The 15,029-nt window shown below is 29.2% G+C and overlaps 5 protein-coding genes across 10 annotated transcripts; 3 read left to right on the plus strand and 2 right to left on the minus strand.

Moving 5' to 3' along the window:
- Nucleotides 1-936: 936 nt before the first annotated feature.
- psidin (phagocyte signaling impaired) lies at nucleotides 937-6,711 on the minus strand. Of its 3 annotated transcripts, none has more exons than XM_031979163.2 (11): nucleotides 6,567-6,711; nucleotides 4,428-4,710; nucleotides 4,076-4,300; nucleotides 3,742-3,995; nucleotides 3,436-3,659; nucleotides 3,052-3,361; nucleotides 2,671-2,975; nucleotides 2,336-2,594; nucleotides 2,009-2,254; nucleotides 1,334-1,942; nucleotides 937-1,244 (listed from the first exon to the last, which is right to left on the minus strand). In XM_031979163.2, exons 2-11 carry the CDS (start codon nucleotides 4,486-4,488, stop codon nucleotides 1,020-1,022), a joined length of 2,718 nt encoding a protein of 905 aa, XP_031835023.2. In that variant the 5' UTR covers nucleotides 4,489-4,710; nucleotides 6,567-6,711; the 3' UTR covers nucleotides 937-1,019. The 3 variants fall into 3 exon arrangements, with proteins under 3 accessions (XP_031835023.2, XP_031835024.2, XP_031835022.2); XM_031979164.2 differs by having other exon boundaries at nucleotides 4,428-4,538; nucleotides 6,567-6,708; XM_031979162.2 differs by having other exon boundaries at nucleotides 4,428-4,694; nucleotides 6,567-6,674.
- Nucleotides 5,138-6,362, plus strand: LOC116428070 (replication protein A 32 kDa subunit). Its single transcript, XM_031979172.2, has 3 exons — nucleotides 5,138-5,548; nucleotides 5,639-6,188; nucleotides 6,278-6,362. Exons 1-2 carry the CDS (start codon nucleotides 5,287-5,289, stop codon nucleotides 6,124-6,126), a joined length of 750 nt encoding a protein of 249 aa, XP_031835032.1. The 5' UTR covers nucleotides 5,138-5,286; the 3' UTR covers nucleotides 6,127-6,188; nucleotides 6,278-6,362.
- LOC116428069 (GPN-loop GTPase 3) lies at nucleotides 6,633-7,834 on the plus strand. The gene is made up of 3 exons (XM_031979169.2): nucleotides 6,633-6,767; nucleotides 6,955-7,151; nucleotides 7,209-7,834. Exons 1-3 carry the CDS (start codon nucleotides 6,723-6,725, stop codon nucleotides 7,789-7,791), a joined length of 825 nt encoding a protein of 274 aa, XP_031835029.1. The 5' UTR covers nucleotides 6,633-6,722; the 3' UTR covers nucleotides 7,792-7,834.
- Nucleotides 7,835-7,890: 56 nt separating this feature from the next.
- LOC116428068 (uncharacterized) lies at nucleotides 7,891-12,568 on the minus strand. 4 transcript variants are annotated; one of them, XM_031979165.2, is made up of 6 exons: nucleotides 12,381-12,568; nucleotides 12,011-12,087; nucleotides 11,708-11,907; nucleotides 9,540-9,814; nucleotides 8,449-9,464; nucleotides 7,891-8,354 (listed from the first exon to the last, which is right to left on the minus strand). In XM_031979165.2, the coding sequence occupies exons 2-6, from the start codon at nucleotides 12,056-12,058 to the stop codon at nucleotides 7,974-7,976; spliced, it is 1,920 nt and encodes a 639-aa protein (XP_031835025.1). In that variant the 5' UTR covers nucleotides 12,059-12,087; nucleotides 12,381-12,568; the 3' UTR covers nucleotides 7,891-7,973. The 4 variants fall into 4 exon arrangements, with proteins under 4 accessions (XP_031835025.1, XP_031835027.1, XP_031835026.1 ...); XM_031979167.2 differs by lacking the exon at nucleotides 12,381-12,568 and adding an exon at nucleotides 12,165-12,374; XM_031979166.2 differs by lacking the exon at nucleotides 12,381-12,568 and adding an exon at nucleotides 12,159-12,374.
- Nucleotides 12,569-12,842: 274 nt separating this feature from the next.
- mRpL18 (mitochondrial ribosomal protein L18) lies at nucleotides 12,843-14,723 on the plus strand. The gene is made up of 3 exons (XM_031979173.2): nucleotides 12,843-13,320; nucleotides 13,476-13,589; nucleotides 13,742-14,723. The coding sequence occupies exons 1-3, from the start codon at nucleotides 13,136-13,138 to the stop codon at nucleotides 13,974-13,976; spliced, it is 534 nt and encodes a 177-aa protein (XP_031835033.1). The 5' UTR covers nucleotides 12,843-13,135; the 3' UTR covers nucleotides 13,977-14,723.
- Nucleotides 14,724-15,029: the final 306 nt, after the last annotated feature.

Consider the following 15,029-nt stretch of genomic DNA (forward strand, 5'->3'; position numbering starts at 1 on the left):
TTCCACTACCAGCATTTTTTTCAAGAGCAGTCTCTGTGGTTACAATATTTCATGAAATAAAACATATCATCTTTACAAAATACAAATAATATTTAAGAAAAAAATCTCTACGACCTTCTGTATATTATACCAAGCATTATAATATTACATGAGAACACGCGTAGTGAATGTAATTTACTCTTCTTTGCATAAAATATGAAATATTGATCGTCGTAAACATGTGACGCTGATAATGAACGTGTTTGGATCGAAACGGCACGACAGCGTATGTAATGTCAACCGTCAGTCTCTCCACGGACCAACCAACATAAGGGGAAAGTCCAATGCCGATTCTTAGGAGTCAGCATGGCACTTGATGTGTTCACTAATTAAATGACATGATTAACAAGTAATAAATTTATTAATGTACAGCATAGAAGGCAAGGTACAAATAAGTAGCTTTGTCATAAAACAACTAAAAATAACATTTTCTTTCAAATTAATTCTCAGTGTTATCATTTATAACACATTTTGTCTATGACTTATACACTTTTCAAAATATATATATTGTTTCCACAACAAAGGATTTAAGTAATTTACTTAAATTCACAGTTGCATTTTAAATAATTCTGTAATTATATTGTCAAGAAATGCTAGAAATTATACAGAAATTTTGTTTCTAAAGCACCTTTTCAACATTGTGATTTACTACAAATAAAAGAATTCGTAACCGTCCTATTACTTTTTGTTTTTAGAAAAACGACGATTATTAAATTATCTTTACACAGTTTTACAGTAGTTGGTGAAGTTTTCAATCTAAACATTAACTAACACAAAAATTACTATTTTACTAACGTCTCCAAATTTGGTGCGAAATTTAAGTGATTTAAAAATTTCAATTTGTAATAAACATTTCGACATAATCGACATTTATGATTGGTTAGGACAAAGTAAGAATAATGTACACAATAAATGAATTAATTTTAAAAATCAGTAAATAGTTGGATGGATATTCTTTGTACAAGAATTTTCGTACAATTTCAGCTCTTTAAACTATTCAACAATTTCAATGTGATTTGAGCTCGAGATTTTAGCGGTCCACAGCTTTGTCCTAGACTAGCCTGTCCATATTTTAGTATCGTCGCGTGTATATCATCTTCACTATTATTCAGTCCCGTATTTAGCTGATACTTCTCAAATTCAGTAAGCACCGTATCTAAAGCTTGAATCCTTTTTACAAGTAACGTTGAAATATCTTTCCAGTTCTGTAATAAAATAATAAAAGTCAATAGTGTTGATTCAATTATTAAATGAATAATATTAAAAATTATGTTAAAAGTCCAAATTATCTTACATGGTCATTGTCATTCATTGAAAGTGATTCAATTTCCTTACAGCATTTCTTTTTATTCTTTTTCTGTGAAATCCGAGGTTGTAACTGAGTTGCACACATAGTGCATATGGCACTAATAACTGCAAGAGATTCGCTACACGTAGATGCTCTCAATAGAAAATGTTTGAAAGATACTGGAACATCTTTTTCAGGAATTTCTATTGTCTGAAGGCATGGTGACGTTCGCAGCATTTCAATACATTCAAAGTCAAGATAACCTGACTGAGACAGCGATTCTGCCAGTCGAGCAATTGTCTTCAATTGTTCAGAATAATGGGCTTCACGCAACCTCTCTACTGCATCCATAGGAACCAATATTTTACATGGTTTATTTTTTTTCCCTTCGGATTCAAACTTTTCCAATATAAGAGGTATCTGTTCATTATCCAGCTCTTTTAGTTCGGTAGATAATCGATTTAGAAGTGAAGAAAAATCTGGTGTCCCACATGCTAATAAAATTTTTAATATTAAACTCCTAGCGGCAAGTAGTTTTAACATACATTCGCGTGTTTCTTCTTGCATTCTAGGATCTACTTCGTTTTCTGTCAACGGTTCCCATCCACAAACAACCTGTTCAAATAATACATTCATTTTTTGGAATCTCATAATTTTACTAGAAAAAAAAGTTAAAATCACCTTCAAATCACGATTATCTCGCAATGAATTCAAATGTATTGTATCTTCATCAGGTTGAATGTGTATATTATTTACGGTAGATAACAGCGACGTGAGGCTATCACACAAACTTAATTCCAGGAGCATTTTATCCATCGTAGTCGTAACAAAATGGATGGATTTCTCCAAACGTTCTCTCAACTCCACGAATTCTTGAATTTTTACAAAACTTCCATATTTATAAGCGAACGTTAAGTGATCTGCACTCTAATGATGCATTATATATATTAGATTAGAAAGAATTTCATATTTTTCAAAATAATTCAATATTCAATAATTAATACATACATCTTTACAATTTGCAACAAAGAATTTATTGGAGTGATCTAAAGTTGCAGAAGCCAAGAAAAGATGGCCGAATGGAGCTAGCATTGGAGCAAGTAAATAACCTAAAGAATCTAACTGAATGTGCTTAACATCTAATAACGTAAAAACATGATCCGCTGCACCCACTAATCCTGCTTCCAAATATATTCGTATAAGTAAAATTTTCATATGAAAGTTTGCAGGACTCGATGCTAAACCACGTTCTAATATTGACATGGCTCTACAAAATTATTTGTTATTTGTATTATGTAAACAATAATATCAGTGAAGATATTTTCTGTAAAAAATAATATCACCTATAGAGATAAGATGCTTCATCAGTATTGCTCCACAGTTCATGCAATAAATGTGTAGTTAAAAGGATATAAGAATCCGCAGGACAGAAGTCTGTTGGTAATCTTTCTTGAATTGGACATAATTCGTTACCCTTTTCATATAATTTACATAATCGCTCTACTAGTTGCTTTTGTTCATTTATGGATACGTTAGGGGAATGATGCAAACCACAGATACGACGGAGCTGTTCTAAATGAATATGTTTTTGCATTTGTGAGACAGTTGTTGGAAATTCCTCTGGTTTAACACCCACATCATTTTCTATCTAAAAAAAGAAAAGAATATTTTAAGTAAACATTTATAAATAGAAACAAAGCATAATATAATATCTTACTACTTACTTTTCGAAGTAATTGTAATTTGTCTACATGTGTTAATAAATTTAAGTACAATCGTAAATCTTGAACTACACAGTCTTTTTCTCCAAACTGTGAGAAATACTGATGCATTATGTTCATTGCTTCCGCAGCATTCTCAACAACTCCTTTATTTTGAGTGCGTTTGAATAATTCTAACTTAGCCAAATATGGGGCTCTGACTTTTTTCTCTGATGTGCTTATAATCTTATCAAAAAAATCTAAACATTCTTCTGGTTTTTGAAACTTCAAAGCCGCAAAAAGATAGTCTTGATAATATGCCCAATTGTCTGTACTACTCATAATGTATAAGTAGTATATAATATTAGAATATTGTATCTGAAAACTCTAATACTATATTATACTCACTTTTCACTGATAAGTTCCTTATACGCACTCGCTGCTTCAGAAAACCGTTCCAATTTTGACAAAAGTGCTGCTTTGCATTGAGGAATAGGTGATAAATGCAAAGCTAAAGGTCCAGATAAAACATTTAACATTTCATCACTTTTATCTTGAAGTTTTAATATCATTAAATATAGTTGAACTTCTTGCTCTGCTTCCATTTTTCCTTCCTCAATTATTTTCACTACCTTGTATTCATTAAATATTAAAATTTTAATTAAAGTAATCTCTTTGTGACAAGATTTACAAAGTTAATCATTATTTACAAACCATTCTCTCTGCCAAAGGTAAAATAACTGTTTTTGCTAAGATTTCATCTGCGTGAATAGCCTGCATAACGATACTCATCACAGCCCAAAAATAATAAGGATTTTTTGGTTTTAGTTTATATAATGCAAATGCTGTTTGTTGTTGCTTCTTATAATCTCCAAGACGTACGTAAGACATAAAAAGGTGTGTCAATAATTCCTCATTGTTTGGATCTGCTTTAACTGCAGCTTCGTACACTTCACTAATTTTATTTGCTGTAAACAAGTGTATCTAATGTTGTAATTTAATATTACATTTTTATCAATTTCATATCCTTAAATTTAATTAAGCTTACGTTGATGTATCTCTCTGTAACAAATACTCATAACCTGTAGAGTAGAATCATCACAGGGTACTTTTGAGCGTACTTTATCCATGATAACTTGACACTCATCTTCTTTGCCAAGTCGCAATAAAGCTAAAGCTTTGAGCATTTGAACACACTGATTGTTTGGGTGTTTCTTAAGCACCTTATGTATCTCTTGTAAAGCTTTTTTATTGTTTCCATTATCCAGCCAATCTAAAATACATAATGTAATGATGTTACATAACCTCATCACCGGTTACAAATATCCAAGGTAAATACTTGTGAAACTTGAAAGATTAAAACATTTTATCAATATTTAAAATATAAATAATACACTTGCCGTATATTCGACGTAATCGACGTTCGTCAACAATACTTTCCACATGGACCTTAGACGCCATGATACTTTTTATGGTAATTTTAAATCAACAAACCGAAAGAGCAAACATTCCTTCGTCAAGTGCATAATGATATCATAAGGCAGATTCACATTGACATTTTATATATATATATATAGTACATATCAGCGGTGTCGAACTGCTTCCCCTTAAGCTAGTGACTCTCGATCAACGTTCATGCGCTACCTCACTTTAGGAGCTGCCCGAGACTGTGTACGTGAGCATCTTTATATGTAATACAACAGTAAGTAGGTAAGTAGGTACGGAGAGGGTAACTCTCTGTGAGGGGAAAAACTCTATAGAGAGCTAGCCAGAGTCCGACACCACTGAATTAAATGAATGATTTTAGAATTAAATTTAATTGAATAGTACATTTAACGGTCATTAATACTCAGTACTTGAAATTTTATAAATTATAAAGAATAACTAATTTATATCTCTCAAATATTGAAGGAATATGTTTTAACGTAATAACGAAAATTGATATTTATTTTATTAGACAGTTGCAAATAATAATTAATGACAAGTTTATAATGCACTATTAAAATTCTGTTGTTTATTGTTTAGATAACACTCGGATATACATTTAATTTTTGGTTTTCTCAAAACTCACCAACATTAAATACTTTAATAAGAGTTTCCTCTCTATAACGGAACTAAGTTTCACATGTTTTATGATTATAAATTCGCGCGGATATTCTGTTTGATTTTGCCTCACGCTTTATTATATTCTTCATTTCTTGTGTCAGAAATACGTAACATTTTGTTAGTGCTTTTAATTAAAGGTCGCTTAAAATAATCATGTGGTCATCAAATTTAGATACTAGTATAAATTCTGATGGCGGTTTTTTAAATGATAGTCGTAAAGGTGGACAGGATGATGTGAAATCGCGAAGGATACAAACTATTGTTCCTGTCATGATAAGACAATTACTTTCTTTTTCTTCTACTCAAGAAATAAAGTTTGGGGATATTCCTGCAAATATGTTTACGATTGTTGGAATAGTACGAAACGTTGAAGAAACTGCAACAAAAATATCCTATGACGTTGAAGACGAAACAGGTTCATTTAATTTTGCAATCATTTTCGTAATTTTTATATCCCTCTAATTTTTAATTTATTAATATTATATGTCTATTTTAATATGTACAGGTACAATTACGGTGTTGAAGTGGTTAGAAGCAGATAAAAAAACATCAGATTTTATGATGCAGATGAATACTTATGTTCGTGTTATTGGTTTACTCAGAGAAAATAATGAAAAGCGGCATCTTTTTATTTTAAGAATACATCCATTGCAAGATCTGAATGAGTTAACAAATCATCTACTTGAGGTTACTTATGTCACATTAAAAGCTAAAGCAATGGCTGAAAAGAGCAAAGAAACTTTTGATAATGGTAGTACAATAAACAACATGCCAAGTGAGGATTCACCTTATTATGGAATGTCGGCAGATCAGACTTTAGTTTATAAAATTATTCATGCACGAAATGACACTGAATCTGGTATTGAAAGATCTGAGATTAAATCACAAGTACCGAAAAGAATTTTGTCAGATATGGACAATATATTAGATTTCTTAGTTTCCGAAGGTCACATATATACAACAAGTACAGATGACCACTTCAAAACAACTTAAACATATGTATTAAAATTGGATGTTTATTTTTAATAAAAATGTATGAAGTTTAATTTGTAGATGTATATAATTAAGAAATTGTATTGTATGCTTAAGAAAACAGTGTAAAATTTCATGAGATGTTATAACTTATTTTTTCTTTTTATAACAGCTATGAAAATTTATACACTTTAATTTGAAAATATATATACTGTTAAATAAAATGGTCGCGCCATATCTTTATGAATATTTTAACAGTAAGTTAAAAAACAATGAATATTGTAAGGTTTGAATATACATTATTATTTTCTATAGAACATCAAATTGCGTTTTATATATTTATTTTAGAAAATTTGTATTTCTATGACACTTAATCCCATATAATTTAATTTCTTTTAAAATCAACTAATGAGTAATATGATATTAGAATATAATGAATAAGTTTTTGTTTTTTAAAATACCTTATTTACGTTGTAACGAAGAACTTAACCTGAACAACCTAACCTTATCTTGTTTAAATTTGTCAGGTTTGACATCAAATAACACATGGTGAAATCAAAACATAAGAGGAACTTACGAGTGTATTTTATTTGATTGTATAATAATAAAGATTAAACATGAGATACGCACAGCTTGTAATGGGACCAGCTGGTAGTGGAAAGGTATTCTTTCTTTTTATATTTAAATATATAATTTAAGATTGCTTACATGTATATAAAAACTATAAAAACAGATATAAAATACAAAATTTATGAATTCAGAAATTAACTTAGGAATTAATGATAACGTTGTAATGACATACGTTTACTAATTAAAAACAATGATATATTTTTAATATTTTTTTAACAGTCTACATACTGTTCTGCTATGCAACAACATGCCGCCAATGAAAGAAAAGTGATTGAAATAGTGAATTTAGATCCTGCAGCAGAATACTTTGATTATGAACCTTTAGTTGATATAAGGGAATTAATTCAGTTAGATGATGCCATGGAAGATGATGAATTACGATTTGGACCCAATGGTGGTCTTGTATTCTGTATGGAGTAAGTTTATGAAATAACATTCACAGATCATATATATCATCAAGTTTATGTTTATAGGTATTTATTAGAGAATTCATCATGGTTAGAGGAAAAATTAGGTGATGTGGACGATGATTACATTATTTTTGATTGTCCAGGTCAAATAGAATTATACACGCATATGACGGTTATTCGTCAGTTAATAACTGTGTTACAGAATCTCAATTTTCGTATATGTGGAATCTTTTTAGTGGACAGTCAATTTATGGTTGACGGAGCAAAATTTTTATCTGGTACAATGGCTGCTCTGAGTGTAATGATCAATTTAGAATTGCCACATATTAATATTCTTAGCAAAATGGATTTATTATCTAAAAATGTAAGGAAGCAATTAGATAAATATTTAGAACCTGATCCATACAGTTTATTAACAGACATGGAAAAAGATTCATGGAATGAAAGGTATAGAAACCTTACAGAAGCTATAGGAAGACTTATAGAAGATTATAGCCTTGTGCGTTTTTATCCATTAAATATAAAAGATGAAGAAAGTATGGCAGACATTAAATTAACTATTGATAATATCATTCAGTACGGGGAAGATGCTGATGTTAAAATTAGAGATTTTGATGAACCTACAGAGGATGATGATAACGAATAAATGTGTAAAGTTATTCTGTTTAATAAATTATTTTTATAAGATACGTTTTGTAATTAATTTATTGGTGTTGTTAAGGGTGTAAGTAGAATAATATTAAACAAATTTGTTTTATTAATTTAATTATTTTTAGCTTAAGAAAATATCTGTACATGAAAATGATGAAATATTTACAATGCTAAATTTCATTGTTCTAAATGTGCATTTATCGTATTAAATACAAATAATAGACATCCAAAAGCTAACGTTGACCCATGAGCAACGATAGCACTTCCTTCCCAACCTTCTTCTAAGTGATCTGTACTCTTTGTTTCATATCTTGTTAAGTTACATTTACATAATATTCTTTTTTTTTCTGTTTGTTCTTGAGAAAGTAACACTTTTTCTTTTATTATAGCTTTCACGGCTTCTGTTGTCTTTTCTTCTTTCGTTATTAATTCTATTTTCTCATCAGTTTCTTCTTTTGCTTGCTCTTTAGCTACATCGGTATAATTACAAGAATAAAGTACGTTATCAACTACAGTTCCATATTCACTGTAGTTTAATAGTTCATAACGTTTTGTACTCTGCAAGTAAAAACGTGCAAATGATTACAATTATGTCCACAGATTTGAAATTTTTCAAAAGATGTGAAATTTGAACATTTTTAAATATTATTACCTCGTCAAAGAAAATAATTGCATGCTTTGAAGATGTAAAGCTGCAATTACCATAGTTGGATAAAACTAAATCACAATTAGGGCCACTTCCTATAGTTAATGTTTTATGAATCATAAAAATTGGTGGTTTAGGTTTATAACTTAGAGAAAATAGAGCAGCTCTTGCCATTGTATGACAACCGACTGTGTGATAATTTTCTCCATCTGAATCTAATATTTGTTCTAATCGTTGCAATGCTAACGCTTCCAATACTGGTCTTTCAAGTAATTGTACACCTTCCTTTATATCGTAACCAAAGTGTTCTGCACAATACTCAGCACTACTATCATCTTTACAACTATTTTTATTTAGTTTTTCTTCTTCCAATCCTTCTCTACCATTTGTTTCGTTGATTGCATCTTCTTTACTGTTTTCTTCTTTTATTTCACTATTCTGTTCAACCTCTTTTTCTACTTCCATCTGCTCTTCTGATTTCTTTATTTCTGTGTGTTCTACTTTAAGAGTTTTGCAATCATTATTTTCTGTATCTTGCTTTTTAGTACTCTTAGACGCTGATCGTATGACAGTATCATGATAAAATCGTATAGGATCTAACTCCGGTGGATGCTCGTAATGGAATTTTACAGAACAGGGAACTTTTACTCTTGTTCGACCTTCTAGCCTCACTTTTGTACGAAAAAGTGGATTTGTTGTACGTGCTTTACGCAAAAAATCTAATTTTACTGCATGTTGATCTATACGTTGATTAGCATACTTATCCCAAAGTTTAATACGCTCTGTTACCCTGCACGATGTCAATAAATTTTGGTCTATAAAATGATTTGGATGATTAGGACACATCCATCTACCAATAGGAAAAGCGGTGAGTGGAGGATCCAAACAATCTTGATGAAAATACAGTGGACAGTAATCACATGCGATTAATGGTGCTTTCCTGCAACTGCGTCCACATTCAAAACACAAACGTGCTGGTAAAGGTACCATTAAATTACTGTCTAAACAGTGATTTCTTCCTGCTAATGGAAAAAGTATTGTTACTTTCACAAATACACTTATACAATTTTCTTTAGGAAAAAGCAAAGAATACATACTATTAGTATTTCCACTTTGTTGTTTTCCTCTTCTACCCGACACATAATCTACTTTATTACTACCAGGGAACATTATCGGTAACTGTAATTCTTTAGGCAATTCAAACTCTCTAGGATTAACTAGAGACGCTGCTAAAGCTAGTACCTCCAAGGCAGATTTCTTTTTATTCTTTTCATTTCCTTTGCTATCTAAAAGGTTTCTTTTTGATGCACACCGACAAGCATAACATAACCACTCTCCATTGGGAATGTCTGCTGGATCAACTGCTGGATAACTATAAATAATTGTTTCTTCTATATTTTCTTATCACCACATAAGTGTAATAAACAAAAGATATAGAAAAGATTGCATAAAAAAATTATCATAAATAATGAATAATTTTTCAATTCTATTACCAAACTTACAGGAATATTTCGCGCTTCAGAACTAAGAAAAAAATCCTAATGTAAATGGATACACATACCTTTAATTTTGAAGACACAGCCAGTTTAAGTTATAGTACAAATTATACTAGGCAATTCTGAAGCAGACATAAGTACTTTTTAAATTTGTGGTATTTGTTTTATAATTTTCTAAAAAGAATGGTGAATATATTCTTGAGGAACTAATGTATACACATTTCTTTTTATGATTTTCTTAATGAAAATATATATTTTGATCACACATTGTATGTGGAAGTTTTTCTTAATTTTCAACTTCATATGATAAAACAGTCTTCGTTTACTCATTTTCTGTGATGTAAGCAGATGGAAAATCAAGAACTTTTATACTACAAGTAGAATGTTATGTAATCAATAAAATTGCAAACAATTCTGACTACTATACAGAGAATTGCAACATTGAAAGGTGTATTTTAGATAGCTTGAATAGTTCTCCATAGGAATAATTTTTATCTATAATACAGCAGTACTCATAAGAGATAGATTTATTTAATTTTCATGGCAATTATATTTAAGTCGATCAAAATTCAGATACAATTATTAATGCAAAATAAAATTGCTGTTGAAACTTTTTACTAATATTTGAACAGGCATTATCCATTATATATCTTACGTTCCTGTTAACAAGTTAGACAATACATTTTTCTTAGTGGAAACACAAGCAAAAGGAAAGCCAAAAATTGAGAAACTAATTAATCCAACAATATAGGAACTGATATAATGTTAAACAAATAAAAGAAAATGCAAAATTTTAAATCAAATTTTAAAACCAGTCATTTGACCAGTCGTAAAACGTTTAGTGTTAAAAGAAATTTCCTTAAGTAGAAGGGTAAATATGTAACATACATGCAAATATCTTAAAAATGTTTTCATAAGAATTTTATGCTTTCATACGATTAACTTACAAATTACCCAGGAGTTAAACACATGAAACACTTTGTGCTATAACGTATCGATATTTGCGTGTATGGCTTTTATTGTAGATCACTTTGAATAAACACTATCTAATCATGCACTAACTTAAACTGATTGAATTTTAAAAGAAAAGGGTACTTTGCCTCATGTTTATTAAGACTCTTGTCTTAGTTCTGAAGCATGAAATGCTCCAAAAAATTTCCGCTATAAATTTTGAATTATTTCACACATTAAAAACTTAGCTGTATTACAAACTAACATTAATCATGGATAATTATAAATAAATTTTGCTACAATATCATGCTAATTAAATGAAATGTTTTTTTCTTAATTTAATTCATTTTTTATTCAATTATAAAACTATTATTACAATTCTTCTTCAATCATAGGAGAAGCCTAAACATGTATAGTTTATATGTTGAAGGAAATTAAAGAATTTACATAAATCAATATGTAATGTGCTACATGTTTGGAAATGAACAATATAATTTACTAATTCGTAATTACATAAAATTATAACTTTGTAAATTTCTCACTTTAATTTCAATAAAATGAAATAATCGTGATCAAAAAAATGAATAATAAATTCCCTTTCTTACAAAAATACATTAATTTTTATATGATTATATTAACCTAACTGTTTTACCGCGAAGTAGCAAAAATTAAAAATCAGTAACATTTTTTAAATGAAAAATGTTCTTAAATATTTTCTAATTGTGGAATAATAAATGTATAATGATTATTCAACAATACGATGTACGATATTATTACTAAGTCAACTGTTTTGTTATTCTAAAGACCCTTGAACTCACTGGCATTGTAAATGATATGATGCAGGGCATTTATCACAGCATATAAGTTCTCCTCCATCTCTACAAGCATCGCAGATATCGCGATTATGACCTCGTCCACGTCTTTTAAAATATGGGTGTTTCTTTTCTTCCTTATCCTTTTTATTTTTTGCTGCTTTTGAATCCTCTGATACAGGTGGTGCTATAAGCGCTTGAATTTGCTAAAAATACGAATGTCGAAAAGAAATAAATTTTTTACAGTTATAATTTTATACAATCAAAATATTCTTGTCTTCATTATTATTCGAATTTTTTATTACTTACTGGCATTAGACCTCCTATCATTGGAAAACCATATTCTACAGTCCCCATTGTGATATAAGTCTTTAACTCGTGAATGCCTGAAATTGTTTTTATTAATTTTTCTCTTACAACCACATAATATTTGTTTGATTAGGAACAACAGATCTACCCCCACTTTCTATTTTTCATATCTAAGTTGGTTATGTTTAAAACATTGATGTAGAAGATACTAGATACGTGGCCCTTGTTTGAGATGTTGCAAACAAACGTCGAAACCATTTCTCATATAATGCCGAATTTATGTAAATACGTAGTAAATAAGTACTACTTAAGTACTTAAGTACATAAGAACTTATATTTGAATACAAGTATAAATATTTAATTTATGTACCTCTTATGTTTAATCACTGACGAGGTATAGGGTAGACATAACATGTAATGTAAAATTTTGTTCTACGCTCTGGGGGGTTACAGGACCCCCATATCATTTTCGTGTCACGTCCTGTCATATCGACTAAGACTGGTTTTGTATGGCAACGCTATAAGCGATAGTTAATCAGTTTTTAACATTTTGCTTGATACAGTTTTCCTACTGACGGTTTTCTAAGTGTAGAGGGCAGAGCAAAACCTCTGATGTTTTACACAGTCGGTAATTCAGAACGTGTGACATCGAATCCCTTAAGCTTACAATGTCTATCTTATACCTTGTCTGTGGTATAATGGCACGTTTAATCTATTCTTATATCTACAAGGAATATTCTTTCTTGAAACATATTTCTCAAATGATCATACAATTATATATTAATACTGACTGACGGTACAATACAGAATTTAATTTGCCTAATAAATTTGTAAGAAAAGGTTGTTTAAGAAGTGGTTAAAAATATTTTGAAATTCCCAGCATTTATTATTTAGTATTGACACGTATAAGTAGAGGGCACTACCGTCGTATCAACAAAATAATAGTGGATTTATATGGACTGTGAAAAACAAAGAATTTCATATTTAATTTAAAGAAACTTAGTACTTAGGTTACTTGCGTGTACTGACGCTTTTTATTTTTGAAATAAAGTAATATATGTATATATATATATATATATAAATATATTACATCGTCACAATATATAAAACAGTTACAATCTTAAAATGTTATTTTTAAGAAGGCTCACAGGTAACATACTTGTTAAAAGGCAGGTGCATGGAAATGCAGAGATAATTGCAAATTGTAAAGAAGTTAGGAATCGTAATCCAAGAAATTTAGAACGCTTAAGGATTGCAAGGAAACCTATTGGTTATGCTCTTGATAAACAAGGATTTTCCTATTGGCACAAGTAATATAAATGTGTATAATTATTTAGTATAACCTTAAGCAAGATTTTGTTTATATATTCTCAAATCATATTTTATAAGTGTTTATAATTTAATATCTGACATATTTACAACACGTATTTGTAATATAAAATGTTTGTAATTAAAATTTGTGTAGGTTAGTTATATCTTCTACTCAGAGATATGTTACCGGAGAAATACATCATTTTGAAAATGGCCCTGTTATTAGAGTTTCAACTAAAGAATGGGGATTAAAAAAGCAATTATATAGGTTTGTATACATTCTGAATATGTTTGTTAAATGTAATATTTAAAGTATAATTATCTTTTTATAGTTAATAAGAATTTTATTCAATTAAAACATAAAATACAGTTCTGAGGACAACACAGAAAAATATAAATAAAAATTTCTGTTATTTTTAGTTTGAATGATAGCTCAGCACATATAAACGTAGGTCGTGTACTTGCACAACGTTGCCTGGAATGTGGAATATGTGAAGTTTTCTTTGATGAAGAAAATGCAGTTAAATCAAAAGACTTGTTACTAGTGGAAGAATTAAAGAAAGCTGGAATAAGTTTATCAGAACCATACAGATATAGACACTTTACTGGTGCCGCTAAATTTCGTGATGAGAAACCTTGGGAATCATATGAATAATTGTTTCTTTTGTATATAGATGTCAATAAAGAATGTGTTAACTGTAAAAATAGATATTAGTTATGAAAATTTTATATTATTTTTAATTACAGTGGAAAGTTTATGTATTACGTCATGTAATATTAAATGTCAGATTTTGTGGGAAAAAAAGGAAACCTTATTTGATGTTCTAAACGACGTTTATTCAATCAAAATTTGCTCTATTTGATTTGATACATTTCTGCTAATATGTTTTTAATTAATATATTCCTTCTTTGAAAAATTCTAAATGTTTAAAATTAATAAATTCTAATGACACTGTTATAAATTACTGTTTTGAGTTTACCATGCGATTCATTTTGCAAAGAAACATTAAAATGAAGTTTTGCAAATCAGTACTGCACTGTTCTTTTTGTCCCCAAATGCTTCGTTTATATTTTCAGCGGTTATTACTGCATTATTTGCAAGTTTGAATTCATATAAAAAAATTACAGGAATGTTGATGGTATCCATGTTTTCAAAAAATGATGCAAAAAATAATTATGCACAATTAGGAGAAACTTTTTTGCAAAGAGTTACTCTGATTATCAACAGTGAAACTATTTAAGAGGTTATATAAAAACCAAAGGAGTAACAACAACAAGAGTACAACCATTTATGTGTAAAAAAGATCCGACATTTCGAATTACACGACCTAATACATTACGCATGTATTATTTATGTACATATGAAAGATACAATTATATTGAGTACACAAAGTTTTATATGAATCTTCTGTTATGAATATGTAAATTTAATTCTAAAATATTTCAAAATAAAAGTTTGAAAAAAAAGAAACTTTTTTTAATTTTTATGCCATTTGTTTTTTTTATTTGATCCTTTTTAATTTGAAATACTTAAATTTGTACATCATACATTATACAAGGATGATAATAAATAATTCTATTAATATTAAATAAACATCTAATTTATACTAAATATAGTAAAGTTATAATGTCTGAAAATGCTAAATATATCTGTGCAGAACTTATTACTACAGCAATAGTTACTCAAATATAATACTAATATTATTAG

This window comes from Nomia melanderi, chromosome 3 (assembly GCF_051020985.1).
Source record: "Nomia melanderi isolate GNS246 chromosome 3, iyNomMela1, whole genome shotgun sequence".
Lineage (NCBI taxonomy): Eukaryota > Metazoa > Arthropoda > Insecta > Hymenoptera > Halictidae > Nomia > Nomia melanderi.

Excerpts from the sequence above, each read along its gene's own strand:
- psidin (XM_031979163.2), bottom strand. The coding sequence starts at position 4,488 with ATGGCGTCTAAGGTCCATGTGGAAAGTATTGTTGACGAACGTCGATTA. Across the intron at positions 3,660-3,741 it reads TACCTTTGGCAGAGAGAATG|GTAGTGAAAATAATTGAGGA; the intron begins GTTTGTAAATAA and ends AATGAATACAAG. Across the intron at positions 2,595-2,670 it reads GAAGCATCTTATCTCTATAG|AGCCATGTCAATATTAGAAC; the intron begins GTGATATTATTT and ends ATAATTTTGTAG.
- LOC116428070 (XM_031979172.2), top strand. The coding sequence starts at position 5,287 with ATGTGGTCATCAAATTTAGATACTAGTATAAATTCTGATGGCGGTTTT. Across the intron at positions 5,549-5,638 it reads TGACGTTGAAGACGAAACAG|GTACAATTACGGTGTTGAAG; the intron begins GTTCATTTAATT and ends TAATATGTACAG.
- LOC116428069 (XM_031979169.2), top strand. The coding sequence starts at position 6,723 with ATGAGATACGCACAGCTTGTAATGGGACCAGCTGGTAGTGGAAAG. Across the intron at positions 6,768-6,954 it reads GACCAGCTGGTAGTGGAAAG|TCTACATACTGTTCTGCTAT; the intron begins GTATTCTTTCTT and ends TTTTTTTAACAG. Across the intron at positions 7,152-7,208 it reads GGTCTTGTATTCTGTATGGA|GTATTTATTAGAGAATTCAT; the intron begins GTAAGTTTATGA and ends TTATGTTTATAG.
- LOC116428068 (XM_031979165.2), bottom strand. The coding sequence starts at position 12,058 with ATGGGGACTGTAGAATATGGTTTTCCAATGATAGGAGGTCTAATGCCA. Across the intron at positions 11,908-12,010 it reads TGATAGGAGGTCTAATGCCA|CAAATTCAAGCGCTTATAGC; the intron begins GTAAGTAATAAA and ends TCGTATTTTTAG. Across the intron at positions 8,355-8,448 it reads CAATTATTTTCTTTGACGAG|AGTACAAAACGTTATGAACT; the intron begins GTAATAATATTT and ends TTTTACTTGCAG.
- mRpL18 (XM_031979173.2), top strand. The coding sequence starts at position 13,136 with ATGTTATTTTTAAGAAGGCTCACAGGTAACATACTTGTTAAAAGGCAG. Across the intron at positions 13,321-13,475 it reads GGATTTTCCTATTGGCACAA|GTTAGTTATATCTTCTACTC; the intron begins GTAATATAAATG and ends AAATTTGTGTAG. Across the intron at positions 13,590-13,741 it reads TTAAAAAAGCAATTATATAG|TTTGAATGATAGCTCAGCAC; the intron begins GTTTGTATACAT and ends TGTTATTTTTAG.